This window comes from Castor canadensis, chromosome 2 (genome assembly GCF_047511655.1).
Source record: "Castor canadensis chromosome 2, mCasCan1.hap1v2, whole genome shotgun sequence".
Lineage (NCBI taxonomy): Eukaryota > Metazoa > Chordata > Mammalia > Rodentia > Castoridae > Castor > Castor canadensis.
Window position 1 is genome coordinate 41,441,630 of NC_133387.1, and position 16,506 is coordinate 41,458,135.

The 16,506-nt window shown below is 36.0% G+C and overlaps 1 protein-coding gene across 1 annotated transcript in view; it reads left to right on the forward strand.

The window, feature by feature from the left end:
* Positions 1-16,506, forward strand: part of Thsd7a (thrombospondin type 1 domain containing 7A) — a 398,347-nt gene that overhangs the window by 370,728 nt on the left and 11,113 nt on the right. The window contains exons 20-23 of the mRNA XM_074064652.1: positions 540-657; positions 919-1,064; positions 1,490-1,664; positions 3,563-3,736. Of these exons, the coding sequence (XP_073920753.1) occupies positions 540-657; positions 919-1,064; positions 1,490-1,664; positions 3,563-3,736 (613 nt within the window). The remainder of the gene's footprint in view (positions 1-539; positions 658-918; positions 1,065-1,489; positions 1,665-3,562; positions 3,737-16,506) is intronic.

The window sequence follows — 16,506 nt, forward strand, 5'->3', positions numbered from 1 at the left end:
CCAAAGTCAATAAAATGGTATAACATTATTTTCTGGTGATAGGCTTAATGCCTTTTGCTTTTCAGTTTAACATATACATGTAAAAATAAATAATATCCTGAAGATGTAATTATAAATCTATATATTGATGATATCATTGGTTTTTAACTAATAGAAGGTGAATATACTTAAAAATTGTTAGTTACTTGTTTGGAAGAATTCAGCCAATTTGTACATTGAATTGACTGTTTCTTGCAATTCAAGTATAAAGAGTCAGTGGGCCCCTCCATTTCTCCTATGCTCTTGACTCTCCTATGCTCTTGACTCTCACTCTCCTGGGTTGATCCATTTTATACTCTTAATGGATTGGATTTTCATCCTCTAGATATCTTTTGGTTCCATCATGCACCTTGCTTGTTCTCCCTTGCTCTCCTCCCCATTTTTTCTTACCCCCTCTCTTTTTTTTCTCTTTCCTCACTCTCTTCCTCCCTTCCCCACTGACAATACATGATAGCCATGCTTCCATGCCTGTACAAACAGATCTACCTCTATGTTTTCAGCTTGGCCTGGAGAAGAACTGGCAGATGAACACATCCTGCATGGTGGAATGTCCTGTGAACTGTCAGCTTTCTGATTGGTCTCCCTGGTCAGAATGTTCTCAGACATGTGGCCTCACAGGTTGGTTTATACTACTATTAGCATTAGTCTAATAGCGAATGTCCCTCTTATTTTTAGCCCTATCAGATAATCCTCAGAAAGGTTGTGTTAAATGTCTTTCTTTCCAAAACATGTGCGCCTTTCTTGCTCCTGGTCTCCTCAGGAGAGATCTCCGTGATGTCTTCTCCCAATAACATATCTGTTGTACAACTCTCCCAATAATATTCCCGTTGCACAATTGTGACATATCACTGAAATTGTATCACTTCTCATCTCTTAAAGGAAAAATGATCCGAAGACGAAAAGTGACGCAGCCCTTTCAGGGAGATGGGAGACCCTGCCCTTCCCTGATGGAACAATCCAAGCCTTGCCTGGTAAAGCCTTGTTATCGGTGGCAATACGGCCAGTGGTCCCCTTGCCAAGTGCAGGTATCAAATCTCAGGAAGTTATGTGGACGTGCGTATTCATCATCTGCAGAGACTTGGTTTCAAAAATGTTTTTCTGATTGAAATATTTTTCAGATTGCTGGTTTCCTCTTGAAGAATTTAGTTACTTTGCCATTTCATAATCATTTAATTAGTTTTGATAACAATCACTCCCTGTTGGTACCTTTAAAATCATTTGGAGATGGGTTCATTTCAATGAAAATGTATTGCCTGTCGCTGACTAGAAAACAAATAAATTGTTCAGTGTATGTTTTATAGCTTGTGCCCTATAAGGCTTCTTCCCTAGGGTTTCAAATGCTTCTCTAGCTGTTCATAAATCAAACTCAATGATGCAGAGATAACTGTAAGTGATGAGCTCTCTAATGAAATATTTTTCTTTTCCTAATTAGTTATTTCTTCCATTCCAGGAGGCCCACTGTGGAGAAGGGACCAGAACAAGGAACATTACTTGTGTAGTCAGTGATGGGTCAGCTGAGGATTTCAGCAAAGTGGTGGATGAGGAATTCTGTGCTGCCATTGAACCCATTGTAGATGGTAATAAAAAAATTGTCCTGGAGGAAACCTGCACACAGCCTTGCCCAGGTATCAGCAGAGAAGTTTATATTTTGGTGATTTCTTTACAGGACTAGGGCAAAAAAGATTTACCTGTTCTATTTCCTATCCATGAAGCTGGTTTGATCTCAACTGAGATCATGTCTTTGGCAGACATGATGTGATTTTATTATTACTACAGTGGTTTACATGTTCAAAATATAAAAGTATGCTTACTAAGGGAGTGCCTCCCTCACTCTCATTTGCTATTAGTAAGTCTTGTAAGCATGACATGGATTATTTTGGTATGAAAATTATACAGCACAGATTATAGTTTAAAAAGTTATTGAATTTAATTGCAAAATACATGATATTAAATGAGGATTAGTTCAGAGATAAAGCCTACAGTAAAAATGTTTATTTTATTTCCATATGGTTTGTAATCACCAAGGTGAATTCTACATTCATATTCATATTCAATATGAATATTGCATTCATATTGACAGGATTATTTTATCTTAGCAGTTATTTGTGCATAATTTAAAAATGAGTTAACGCAAATTTGGCATTTCCTAAGGGACATAAGCGTTTCTACAACTTTCTGGACTGCTTAAAAATTCTTGCTAGTTTCTTTTTCCTTATCATTTCCAAAATTTATTAGAATTTTTATACTTCAGGAGTATTAATGATATTCTAATACAAGTTTATAAAAATCAGTCTACTATCACATGTGTGACTGCTAGTCAATAATATATGTATTACCAGGATTTCTTAGCCATGAGACAATACATTTTTTTATTAATCCTACCTCTAGGTAACTTTATGTAATATTTGTCATCTTCAGCATAAGGTAATATGAATTATTCATATGATACTGCTGGAATAATTAAAGTAGTAAGAACCCCCTATGGATTTGTATCTGTAATAACTAACTGTATATTCTGAACAGTATCACCACACAATCAGTCCTGAAGAATGGATGGGAATTTTTGAATGGTGTATTTCATTAAATCATCCTTGTTCTCAAAATGGTTGAAGATGTTGAACACATGGATACACTGTAACTCAATGCCCACCAGTAATATAATGGATTCTACATTGTAGTATATTCACACAATGGAATACATTATATCAGTAGCAGACAAATTAGAATTGCATAGATACATAACAAATAATACAAACATGAGTGAGTAGAAAAGGCCAGATTTAAAAAAAATACAAATGGTATGATTTCATATATAACATGAGCAGGTTTCTGACATTCTGGGAATGTTCTTTCTTAATTTAATTAATGTTGATTATGTGAACACATAATCAAATTGTGAAAATTCAGCTCTCTGTGAATTTATGATACATGATCATTTTGCATATACCATAAATTATTCCTCACTAAATATTTAGCAGAAAGAAAGGAGTGATTAAAGAAGGTAGACAGAAAAAATAGCAAGTATCAATTCTACTGCAGTTGCTCCATTGGCTATCTCACCTCAACACCTCCAGAAAGAAATAGAAGAAAACTATAAAAAACAGTCTTCTCAGCTTGAACTTCAAGCCCATTTGAAATTAGGAATAATTAGAAGACAAGTTCTATGCATGCTAAGTTTTAATAAACCCCTTTACAATAATAATGACATTAGTGGTGGTATCTTTTGACCAAATATTTGTCATATCTAAGGAAGTGATCACAATTGAGAAGCTCCTTCAAGCCAGTTTATATTTTATAACATCAAGCAGCACATATCCCAGGAGTAACCACTCAAAAAAGAACAAACAAACTTATAAAATTACATTGAAACTTGCAATTGCTAGATGCTTATCCAAATCTTATGAACATTTATGTATAACTAGCATATATGCAAACATTGTCCAGCGGGGTTAGAGTTAAAATGAGTATCTGTCTCCATATTCTGGATGCATATGGATATAAATTACCAACCTGTGTTTTGTAGGTGACTGTTATTTGAAGGACTGGTCTTCATGGAGCCTCTGTCAGCTTACCTGTGTGAACGGCGAGGATGTAGGCTTTGGTGGAATACAGGTTCGATCCAGAGCAGTGATTATACAAGAACTAGAGAACCAACATCTGTGCCCAGAGCAGATGTTAGAAACAAGATCATGTGATGGTGAGTGCTACGATTCGTGTTTTCATTTCAGTTTTGTGATGATAAGCAAAACTTCAAGATAAGAATTTCTTGTGAAGTAGACAATTTGCTAAGATCTAACTTAAGGCTGGGCATTCTGACTTGTAAAAATTTACTTTCATAAATTGCATGTGAAATATCATAAAATGGTTATGAGATAATTAGGATAATTAGGAGCACATTGCTTGTATATTTATAACAAAATTGATCATGCATACATCTAACAATATTTCCCATTTATTTAAATCAAATGACAGAATTTTTAAGAAATCCACAGAAAAATGATAACTCAAATTGTTTGTGAGAATTAGCAAATGCAATATAATTTGAAATAGATATTATACACATGTTTTCGTGTCTGTGTGTGTTTACATACAGACATACAGAACCATTCACTCAATATTGGCAATACATGAAACATTCAAGAATCCCAGAGCATTACAATGTCACAGTTTGGACACAGGGGAAACTTTAATGAAAACAAAATAATTGCTATCTAGTGGAGAATGTGAGGCTCAAAATCCTTTCCTGCTTGTGTTCTGAAACAACTAAGACATATGACAGTCAGTAGAAAGTATGATCCATAAAATCACCTTTGTTGTGAAAAATTGGAGAGGGCTTAGGATATTGGAGAAGAACATGTAGAATGGGATAGATGACTTAACCCGAGAATTAGATTAAATGATCTTCCCTGTCACTTTAATCTTCCTAAATTTACCAACCAGATAAAAACATCTCATATGTCTAGGGTCAAGTACATAAAGAATAGAACAAGCTCAAGATATATAATAAATTAACTAACTCTCAAGACAAGAAAGTGAATTGTTCACCTAAGACTACTGTGAAATAAAATCAGAAATCAATAGCAAAATGATCAAGAAATTTCTTCATGCACAGAAGTTAAACTTAAAAACCACACTTCTAGATTCTTTTATGTCAAACATTACCTGGGATGCAGCAGAAAGCACTTAGAGGAGTATTTAAAGCCTTAAGTCTTTCATATGGGTGGGGAGGGGAGAGAATGAAAAATTAACCATGCTTTCAATGCAAGAAATTTTACAACCAATATAGATAAGTGAAAACTCTATGAGATAGAAAAAAAGAAATGTGATCAACAACAAATCCAATAGCTCGTTTTTTGACCAAACTAACAAAATATTCCATCCTGTGGCTAATAATGAGAAAAGACAAATTTGGTACTAGTACCAATAAAAGGAGCTTAGAAAATATGATTTTATCAATAGCTTTTCTAATAGCATAAAAACTTAAATGGAGAAAATTTGGTGTTATAATTTATCAAAAGTAATAGAAAGCTGGCCATGGACTCTATAACTATTAAAAACTCTAATCTATCAAATATATACTTGCACATGCACACAATCTAAAACATAAGTGGATTTAATTATGAGTTTTACTAAAATTTTTTTAAAGTGATATCTTCTATGAAATTCTATGAAAAGCCAGGCATGGCAGTCACAACTATAATCCAGCACTAAAGATGCTGAGGCAGGAGGATCACAAGTTACAAGGCCAGTATGAGCTAGGAATATCCTGTCTCAAAAAGGAAAAATAAAAGGCTGTAAAGGAAGAAAGAAAAAAAAGAAAGCAAGAAAAGAGAAAAAGAAAATCAAACTTAGAAGGGTGCCAGTGATTCATGCCTACAATTGTAACTGCTCAGGAGGCAGAGAAAAGGGCTGACAGAGTGACTCCAGTGATAGAGCACTGCCTAGCAAGAGGCCCTGAGTTCAAACCCCAGTACTGCTAAAGGAAGGAACAAAGGAAGGAAGGAAGGGGAGAAGGGAGGAAAATCAAACTGAGTGGGACAAAAAGTAAGGAAAATCTCTCCAACTCCTATCATAGTATAATTTTGACAGTAAAATAAGTCAATGAAATAAAACTATCTCTGAAAATAAATGTTGAAGTCATAAAAGGTAACTAAATCAAGAATGTATTTAATAAATAATTGACATAACTAATAATGGTGAAGTTTAAAGGACTGGGGTCATTGTCAAGCAGTAGAGTATCTGTCTCACAAGTGAAAAACCTTGAGTTCAAATCCCAGTACCACCAAAAAATATCATAATCAAATTTAAAAATACAAAGAAACCTAAATATCAAAAATCTACTAAAGTATATTCTGTTATCAGAAATCAGGATGTGATTTTTAACTACAGGCTGGAAAAGTATTTTTAGAAATCAATCCTCATTTACTACAAAAATTTATAAACCAGGCTGGGCATGGTTGCTCAAGCCTATAATCCTAGCTACTTGGGAGGTGGAGATTGGGAAGATCACAGTTCAAAGCCAGCCCAGGAGTTTGTAAGACTCCATCTGAACTAATGACTGTGCACAGTGGTGTACACCTGTCATCCCAGCTATGTGAGGAAGCACAAATAAGATGATCATAGTCTAGCTACCCCAGGCATAAAGGGAGAACTTATCTCCAGAATAACAAACAAAAAAAGGGATAATGGAGTGGCTCAAGGGAAAACAAGCTGCCTAGAAAGTGCAAGGCCCTAAATTCAATCCCCAGTTGTGTAAAAAAAAAAACAGGGGCTGGTGGAGTGGCTCAAGTGATAGGAGCACCTGCTTCACAAGCATGAGGCCCTGAATGCAATCCACAGTGCTGCAAAAAAAAAAAAAAGAAGAAGAAAAGAAAAATAAATTCTTGTAAAGCAAATTTGAACCAGAAGGAAAATTTTCACATTAAAAATTCTAAATAACTTATAAACAAGTATGTGGAAGTAAGAAGAGAGTAAAGAAACATTGCATCATTTAAAAACAAATATACAGAGGATTCCAAGATGGCAGCTAGAGGGAGGAAGCAGAAAGCGAGCCTCCTATAGTGAAATCTTGGAGAGACTCTGGAGACACACTTTGCAGGCAAAATCACCGAGAAGAGGCATAACTTTGACCCCTCCACACCTCCTGCCAGCGCAGAGAATCTCCACTTCACGTTAAACAGAGAAACCAGGAGGGCCCCCGGGCCACCAGTCGTCCCTGGCCAGACGGCTTTGGAAGATGTGGACAAGGTGAGCTTTGCGGTACCTCGGCACTCCCACAGAAAAGCCTGGGCCAGAGCAGTATAGCCCCCTGGACAGACTGACCTCCACCCGGGGAAAAAAAGAAGAAACTGACTAATAAGCAATAAAAACAATAAAGACACGAGGGAAAGAGGGTGGAGCGCACTGAGCCCGAAGATTGGGGGAAGGGAATCCTTCCCGGGACTGTAAATAAACAAGCCGGGCTGACCGGAGAGGCTCTGGCGGGAGCAGGGACGCACGCCCAGCAACCAGGAGCGGGAAAGCTTGTGAGAGTGGTGGAGGGAGGAAAACTCCACAGGAGAGGAGGGAAGACCCACTTCTCACGTGAACTGTAAATAAACATGGCGGCTGGCAGGAGCAGCAGCACTGCCCAGTAATCAGGAGCAGAAAAGCTTGTAAAAGTGGAGGTGGGAGGAAAACCACAGGAGAGGGGGGGAAGACCCGCTTCCCACATGAACTGTAAATAAACACGCAGGCCTGATAACGTGGGTGCAGTGTCACCTTCCCCAGTGTGCTTGGAAAGGGGAAAGCTTGTAGCAGAGGCTCCCACACAGGAGAAATCTGAGCAAACAAAGCCTGTGGGACCAGGTGAGTGCTAAGCTCACCCATGAGATCTGCATAAATAACACCTCCAACAACAGCAGGCTGACAGCAGTGGGCAGGCAAGCCACAGTTGCAGAAACCATTCTCAGAACTGTCTCCAAACTCTTTTTTTTCTTTTTCTCCCTACCTTTGATGAGAGAACAACTGAATTACACCTGCATGCTGAAAAACTTACTGAAACTGTATTGCATTTGAACTTGGGACACTTCGTGGGGGTTTTTTTTGAGTGTTTGTGTAGTTTTGTTCTATTTTATGTGTCCCCTTTGATGAGACAACTACAGAACAACATCTGAGGCACCATCTCCAGGACTGAAGACTGAGACAGACACCCAAATTATTAAGACTGAAACTTCATTGCATTTGAACTTGGAGGTTTTTTGGTTTTTGGGTTTTTTGGTTTTTTTAAATTTTCTATTTTTCACATTATTTTATTTTATTTATATATATGTATACACATATATATATATTTCATTTACTTATTTGTTAGTTTTATTATCTTTTTTTATTTTTTATTTTCAATCCTCTCTGTCTCTCTAATGCCTGTTCAGCTTACTGTCAATTAGTACACTAATGCTCCCTGTTTATACCTTTGAAACTTTCTTGTCTGATTCCTTGTTCTGTTTTCTCCTTCTTGTCTGTTTATTTGTTTTTCCCTTTTCTTTAACTTCTCGCTTTCCATCTCCACTCACCCTTTCATTCTAAATATCACCATTGTTATTATTACAAGCTAGAAAATACTTAATTGCACACAGTACAAAGACAGTAACAACACCAAAGACAATGACAGGAAGACAGAAAAAACAGGGAAACCAGTCTCCCCACAGCAAAAAATTAGTACAGGAACCAGAGGGGAATGAAAAGAACAGAAACTCGGATCCAGACTCCAACAAACTGAAGACAAACTATGCCAAAGGACCCAATGAAGCCCACAAGAATAATTTAAAAGAAGACATACTACAGGTACTCAATGAGAATTTTATAGAGATGATACTGGATATGGTCAACCAAAATGTACAGGAGACACTCAAGAAATTCCAAGACAACAAAAGTAGAGAATTTGAAAAAGCAAAAGAAGAAATAAAGGAAACCATAGAAGCACTGTATAAACACCAAAGTGAAAGAGAAAACACGATGAATAAACAGATAAATGAACTCAGGACAAAAATAGACAACATTAAAGAGGAAACCACCCAGTATATGGGAAACCTCAGAAAAAAGAATGAAACAGAACTGCAAAACAAAATGGAAGGCCAATCCAGCAGAATAGAACAAACAGAAGACAGAATCTCAGAACTTGTAGATGAAATGGTAATTAAAGGTAAAACCAAAGAACTATTAATTAAACAACTCAAGACCTGTGAAAAGAAAATGCAAGAACTCACTGACTCCATCAAAAGACCAAACTTGAGAATCATGGGCATCGAAGAAGGAGAAGAGGTGCAAGCAAAGGGAATGCGTAATATATTCAACAAAATAATAACAGAAAATTTCCCAAATCTAGAAAAAGATATTCCCATACAGATGCAAGAGGCTTCCAGGACACCAAACAGACCAGATCAAAATAGAACTACCCCACGACATATATCATTAAACCAACAAGTTCAGAAACTAAGGAAAGAATATTGAAGGCTGTAAGAGAGAAAAAACAAGTAACATACAAAGGTAAACCCATGAAAATCACAACAGACTTCTCAACAGAAACATTAAAAGCAAGAAGAACGTGGGGTGAGATCTTCTGGGCACTGAATGAAAATAACTTCAACCTCAGGATACTCTACCCAGCAAAACTATCATTCAAAATAAATGGAGCAATAAAAGTATTCCATGATAAGCAGAAACTAAAACAATATGTGACCACAAAGCCACCACTACAAAAGATTTTTCAAGGGATTCTGCACACAGAAAGTGAAACCCAAATTAACCATGAAAAGACAAGCAGCACCAAACCACAGGAAAAGAAAAAGCAAGAAAGTAGAGAGTAACCTCAACTTAGGTACACACAATCAAACCTTCAAACAACTAAGACAACTAAATGACAGGAATCACCACATACCTATCAGTACTAACACTTAATATTAATGGACTTAATTCACCCATCAAAAGGCACCGCTTGATGAAATGGATTAAAAAGGAAGATCCCACAATTTGTTTCTTATGGGAGACCCATCTCACTGACAGAAATAAGCATAGGCTTAGGATGAAAGGCTGGAAGAAGATTTACCAAGCCATTGGCCCCCGAAAACAGGCAGGAGTAGCAATACTTATCTCTGACAAAGTAGACTTCAAACCTACATTGATCAAACGAGATAAAGAAGGACATTCCATACTAATAAAAGGGGAAATAGACCAAAAGGAAATAATAATCATCAACCTGTATGCACCCAATGTCAACACACCCAATTTCATCAGACATACCTTGAAAGACCTAAAAGCATATATAAACGCCAACACAGTGGTTGTGGGAGACTTTAACACTCCATTATCATCAATTGATAGGTCATCCAAACAAAAAAATCAATAAAGAAATCGTAGATCTAAAATATGCAATAGATCAAATGGACCTACTTGATGTCTACAGAACATTTCATCCAACTTCTACACAATATACATTCTTCTCAGCAGCCCATGAACCTTCTCCAAAATAGATCATATCCTAGGGCACAAAGCAAGTTTCAGCAAATATAAGAAAATAGAAATTATACCATGCATACTATCTGATCACAATGCAGTAAAAGTAGAACTCAACAACAAAAGTAAAGACAAAAAACATGCAAACAGCTGGAAACTAAATAACTCATTACTTAATGAACAATGGATCATCGATGAAATAAAAGAGGAAATTAAAAAGTTCTGGAAGTCAATGAAAATGAAAACACAACCTACCAGAACCTATGGGACACAGTTAAGGCAGTCCTGAGAGGAAGGTTTATAGCCATGAGTGCATATATTAAAAAGACTGAAAGATCCCAAATCAATGACCTAATGATACATCTCAAACTCCTAGAAAAACAAGAACAAGCAAATCCCAAAACAAATAGAAGGAGAGAAATAATAAAAATAAGAGCTGAAATCAACAAAATAGAAACCAAAACAACCATACAAAGAATTAGTGAAACAAAAACTTGGTTCTTTGAAAAAATAAACAAGATTGATAGACCCCTGGCAAACCTGACTAAAATGAGGAGAGAAAAAACCCAAATTAGTAGAATCAGGAATGCAAAAGGGGAGAAAACAACAAACACCATGGAAGTCCAGGAAATCATCAGAGACTAGTTCGAGAGCCTATATTCAAATAAATTCGAAAATCTTAAAGAGATAGACAGATTTCTAGATACATATGATCATCCAAACTGAACCAAGAGGAAATTAATCACCTGAATAGATCTATAACACAAAATGAAATTGAAGCAGCAATCAAGAGTCTCCCCAAAAAGAAAAGTCCAAGACCTGATGGATTCTCTGCTGAATTCTATCAGACCTTTAAAGAAGAACGGATACAAACCCTCCTTAAACTGTTCCACAAAATAGAAAGGGAAGGAAAACTGCCAGACATGAAGCCAGTATTACACTTATCCCAAAACCAGGCAAAGACACCTCCAAAAAGGAGAACAATACTCCAATCTCCTTAATGAACATTGACGCAAAAATCCTCAACAAAATAATGGCAAACCGAATTCAGCAACACATCAAAAAGATTATTCACCACGGCGAAGTAGGCTTCATCCCAGGAATTCAGGGGTGGCTCAACATATGAAAATCAATAAACATAATAAACCACATTAACAGAAGCAAAGACAAAAACCACTTGATCATCTCAATAGATGCAGAAAAAGCCTTTGATAAGATCCAACACCATTTCATGATAAAAGCTCTAAGAAAACTAGGAATAGAAGGAAAGTACCTCAACATTATAAAAGCTATATATGACAAACCTACAGCCAGCATTATACTTAATGGAGAAAAACTGAAACCATTCCCTCTAAAATCAGGAACCAGACAAGGATGCCCACTATCTCCACTCCTATTCAACATAGTACTGGAATTCCTAGCCAGAGCAATTAGGCAAGAAGAAGGAATAAAAGGAATACAAATAGGTAAAGAAACTGTCAAAATATCTCTATTTGCAGATGACATGATCCTATACCTTAAAGACCCAAAAAACTCAACTCAGAAGCTCCTAGACATCATCAATAGCTACAGGAAGGTAGCAGGATATAAAATCAACATAGAAAAATCATTAGCATTTCTATACACTAATAATGGGCAAACTGAAAAAGAATGTATGAAAACAATTCCATTTACAATAGCTTCAAAAAAAATCAAATACCTAGGTTTAAACCTAACAAAAGATGTGAATGACCTCTACCAGGAAAACTATACACTTCTGAAGAAAGAGATTGTGGAAGACTATAGAAAGTGGAGAGATCTCCCATGCTCATGGATTGGTAGAATCAACATAGTAAAAAATGTCTATACTCCCAAAAGTAATCTACATGTTCAATGCAATTCCCATTAAAATTCCAATGACATTCATTAAAGAGATTGAAAAATCTACCGTGAAATTTATATGGAAACACAAGAGGCCACGAATAACCAATGCAATACTCAGTCAAAAGAACAATACTGGCGGTATCACGATACTTGACTTCAAACTATATTACAAAACAGTAATGATAAAAACAGCATGGTACTGGCACAAAAACAGACATGAAGACCAGTGGAACAGAATAGAGGACCCAGATATGAAGCTACACAACTATAACCAACTTTTCTTTGATAAAGGAGCTAAAACTATACGATGGACAAATAACAGCCTCTTCAACAAAAACTGCTGGGAAAACTGGTTAGCAGTCTGCAAAAACCTGAAACTAGACCATGTATATCACCCTATACCAAGATTAACTTAAAATGGATCAAGGATCTTAATATCAGACCCCAAACTCTAAAGTTGATACAGGAAAGAGTAGGAAATACTCTGGAGTTAGTAGGTATAGGCAAGAACTTTCTCAACGAAACCCCATCAGCACAGCAACTAAGAGATAGCATAGATAAATGGGACCTCATACAACTAAAAAGCTTCTGTTCGTCAAAAGAAGTGGTCTCTAAACTGAAGAGAACACCCACAGAGTGGGAGAAAATATTTGCCAGCTACACATCAGACAAAGGACTGATAATCAGAATATATAGGGAATTTAAAAAACTAAATTCTCCCAAAACTAATGAACCAATAAAGAAATGGGCAAGTGAACTAAACAGAACTTTCTCAAAAGAAGAAATTCAAGTGGCCAGAAAACACATGAAAAAATGCTCACCATCTCTAGCAATAAAGGAAATGCAAATTAAAACCACGCTAAGATTCCACCTCACCCCTGTTAGAATAGCCATCATTAGCAACACCACCAACAACAGGTGTTGGTGAGTATGCGGGGAAAAAGGAACCCTCATACACTGTTGGTGGGAATGTAAACTAGTACAATCACTCTGGAAAAAAATTTGGAGGCTACTTAAAAAGCTAAACTTTGATCTACCATTTGATCCAGCAATACCACTCTTGGGGATATACCCAAAAGACTGTGACACAGGTTACTCCAGAGGCACCTGCACTCCCATGTTTATTGCAGCACTATTCACAATAGCCAAGTTATGGAAACAGCCAAGATGCCCCACCACTGACTAATGGATTAAGAAAATGTGGTATCTAAACACAATGGAATTTTATGCAGCCATGAAGAAGAATGAAATGTTATCATTCGCTGGTAAATGGATGGAATTGGAGAACATCATTCTGAGTGAGGTTAGCCTGGCCCAAAAGCCCAAAAATTGTATGTTCTCCCTCATATGTGGACATTAGATCAAGGGCAAACACAACAAGGGGATTGGACTTTGAGCACATGATAAAAGCGAGAGCACACAAAGAAGGGGTGAGTATAGGTAAGACACCTAAAAAGTTAGCTAGCATTTGTTGCCCTTAACGCAGAGAAACTAAAGCAGATACCTTAAAAGCAACCGAGGCCAAGAGAAGAAGGGGACCAGGAACTAGAGAAAAGGTGAGATCAAAAATAATTAACCTAGAAGGTAACACACATGCACAGGAAATTAATGTGAGTCAACTCCCTGTATAGCTATCCTTATCTCAACTAGCATAAACCCTTTTTCCTTCCTATTATTGCTTATACTCTCTCTTCAACAAAATTAGAGATAAGGGCAAAATAGTTTCTGCCTGGTATTGAGGGGGTTGGGGGGGAGAGGGAGGGAGCGGAGTGGGTGGTAAGGGAGGGGGTGGGGACAGGGGGAAGAAATGAACCAAGCCTTGTATGCACATATGAATAATAAAACAATAAAAAAAACTTAAAAAACCAAATATACAAAACAATTCGTTTTCTTTTTACCAGCAAGACTCAATTTTAAAATTTAATTAGAAAAGCAATTCTATTAACAATAAAAATAAAACTATCAATAGAAATAAATCTAACAAAAGTGGTGTGAGGTATGTATAAAAAATTGCAAAATATTATCAAAAGGTAGAAAGGAAGAACCAAAACTGGTGAAATCGACCCCATTCATGACTTGAAAGTTCAATATCATGATATCAATCTTACACAAATTTACCTACAAATTAACCTAAGATATGGAGGGTTAAGTCCAGGTTTTTTTAAGAACAAGTGTAAAGGTCTTGCATAGGTTTGTATCAACTGTGAAACTCTCATAGTTAAAAAGAGTGATTGGCCAAAAATAAAATAATTACACTTATGGAAAAGAACAGAGACTCTAGGAATGAATTCTCACATAAAAGTAAGTGGAAGGATGAAGTCAGTGAAAAATTAGTAGGTGAATGATGATGCCACAATTTGTTATCTGTATTCGTAATATAAAAATATATTCCAGATAAATTATAGGCATACAAGTGAAGAGCAAAGCTGCAAAACATTTAAGGAAAATATGTTTATGAACTCAAGGTCAAGGAAGATTTTCTAAATATAACATAGAAGCACAAACAGAAATGAAAGATTAAAATTTACTTTAAAATTTTTACACAGATCATAAACAAGGTAGCAGAACAAGCTACAGACAGAAAAGATATTCATAAAGCCTATTAATTCAAAGGATTAGTGTCTAGAATGACAATTCTAAAAGGGTTTGGTCCATGAAAATATTGCAATCTTCTAATTGTTAAGTAGCCCAAAGAGCTTTCCTTGTAAGTTATATAGATAATGATAGACACATACAGATGATAGATAGATAGATGATAGATAGAGCTATCATTAAAAATGAACACTGATAAATTTTTAAATATTCACTAATTTATTTAAAATATGAAGCTGAATGCAGGTGACTTATGCCGCCTAATCCTAGCTAACTGGAAGGATCAGGATTTGATGAAAAGTTCATGACCTGTCCATCTTAACCAACAGCTGGGACATGTCGCTCCTGCCTGTTATCCCAGCCACAGCTCGTAGCATAAAATAGGAGGATCATGGTCCAGGGCAGCCTGGTCCAAAAGCAAGACCCTATCTGCCAGAAAAATGAGCAAAAGGGCTGTAGGTGTGACTTCAGTGGTAGAATCACTGTTTTGCAAGCAAGAAGTCCTGAGTTCAAACCCCAGTAATACCAAAAAGTAAAAACAAATAAAATAAAATAATCAAAAACCAATTGTATGTTGCCATAAATATTTCCTAAAATAAACCTGTTTTCCATAACAAAAAGAAAATAATTTTAATGACACGTGTGATCTTGTTTTATGTTTTTGTAAATCTCTATAAAAATCTGACTTAAGAAAGACCATCTCATATTGCTCTTGCATCTTATCTATTGCAATCTTATTTTAACTTGTGTAAACAAAGAAAATCCAGCCTTGGTCACAGATACGTAGTTGAAAAAAAAATCCTCTTGCTCTTCACAAGAAGAGTTCCTGACCCATATCTTGAGAATCACTATTTTAGAATAAAGGATTCAGTGAGGAAAGGGATAAATATCCATAGGAAAACAAAATGGCCAAAAGATATAAATAAATAATTACCATTAGAGGAAATCCAAAAGCCCCAAACATTTTTGAAACAAATTAGTAACCAAAGAATTTCAGTTTAAAATAAGATTATTTATCATACCCACATAACTAACACAAAATATAAATCTTGCAACCATAAATGTTCATGAGTGTTTAGAGCAATGGTAGTCATTATCCATTACTGGTGGATGTGTAAATTTTTCCCCCTTTAGCAAAAAAAAAAAAAAAAAAAAAAAAAAAAAAGCAACACAACAGCCAGGCATAGTAGTGCATACCTGCAATCCTAGCTACCAGGCTGAAAAGGATTGCATTGGAAGCTGACACCAAGCAAAAACTCTGAGATTCCATTCAAAAAATAACTAAAAGCTGGATAACTAATGGCTGGGTGAGGACTCAAGTGGTAGGAAACCTGTCTAGCAAGTGCAATTTCAAACCCCAGTGCCACCAAAAAAAAAATGCTTAGTAGTTTCAGCAGTCCATACAGTAATATAGAGAAAAATCCTCTCTAGATATTTATGTTAAAGAAACATTAACACACTTGACCTCCAACTCGTTTAAACAGCAATAATTTAAAGCAATGTTAGAACCCATGCACAGGAAATCAATGTGAGTCAATGCCCTGTATAGCTATCCTTATCTCAACCAGCAAAACCCCTTGTTCCTTCCTATTATTGCTTATACTCTCTCTACAACAAAATTAGAGATAAGGGCAAAATAGTTTCTGCTGGGTATTGAGGGGGGGAGCGGGAGGGGGTGGAGTGGGTGGTAAGGGAGGGGGTGGGGGCAGGGGGGAGAAATAAACCAAGCCTTGTATGCACATATGAATAATAAAAGAAAAATGAAAAAATAAATAAATAAATAAATAAATAAATGGAAAAAAATAAATAAATAAATAAAGCAATGTTAGAGGAAATAGCCAAATAAATTGTCATATAATAAATTGTTATCTACATAAAAATCACATAAAGATATTTTATCATTCACATTGACTAATAAGTTTCAGAATTATACATAGAATATTATTCAACATTTGTGTATATATTTTTATATATACATATATATAAAACAAAAGAATCAAGACAGCACAGAAAGTCAGGCAT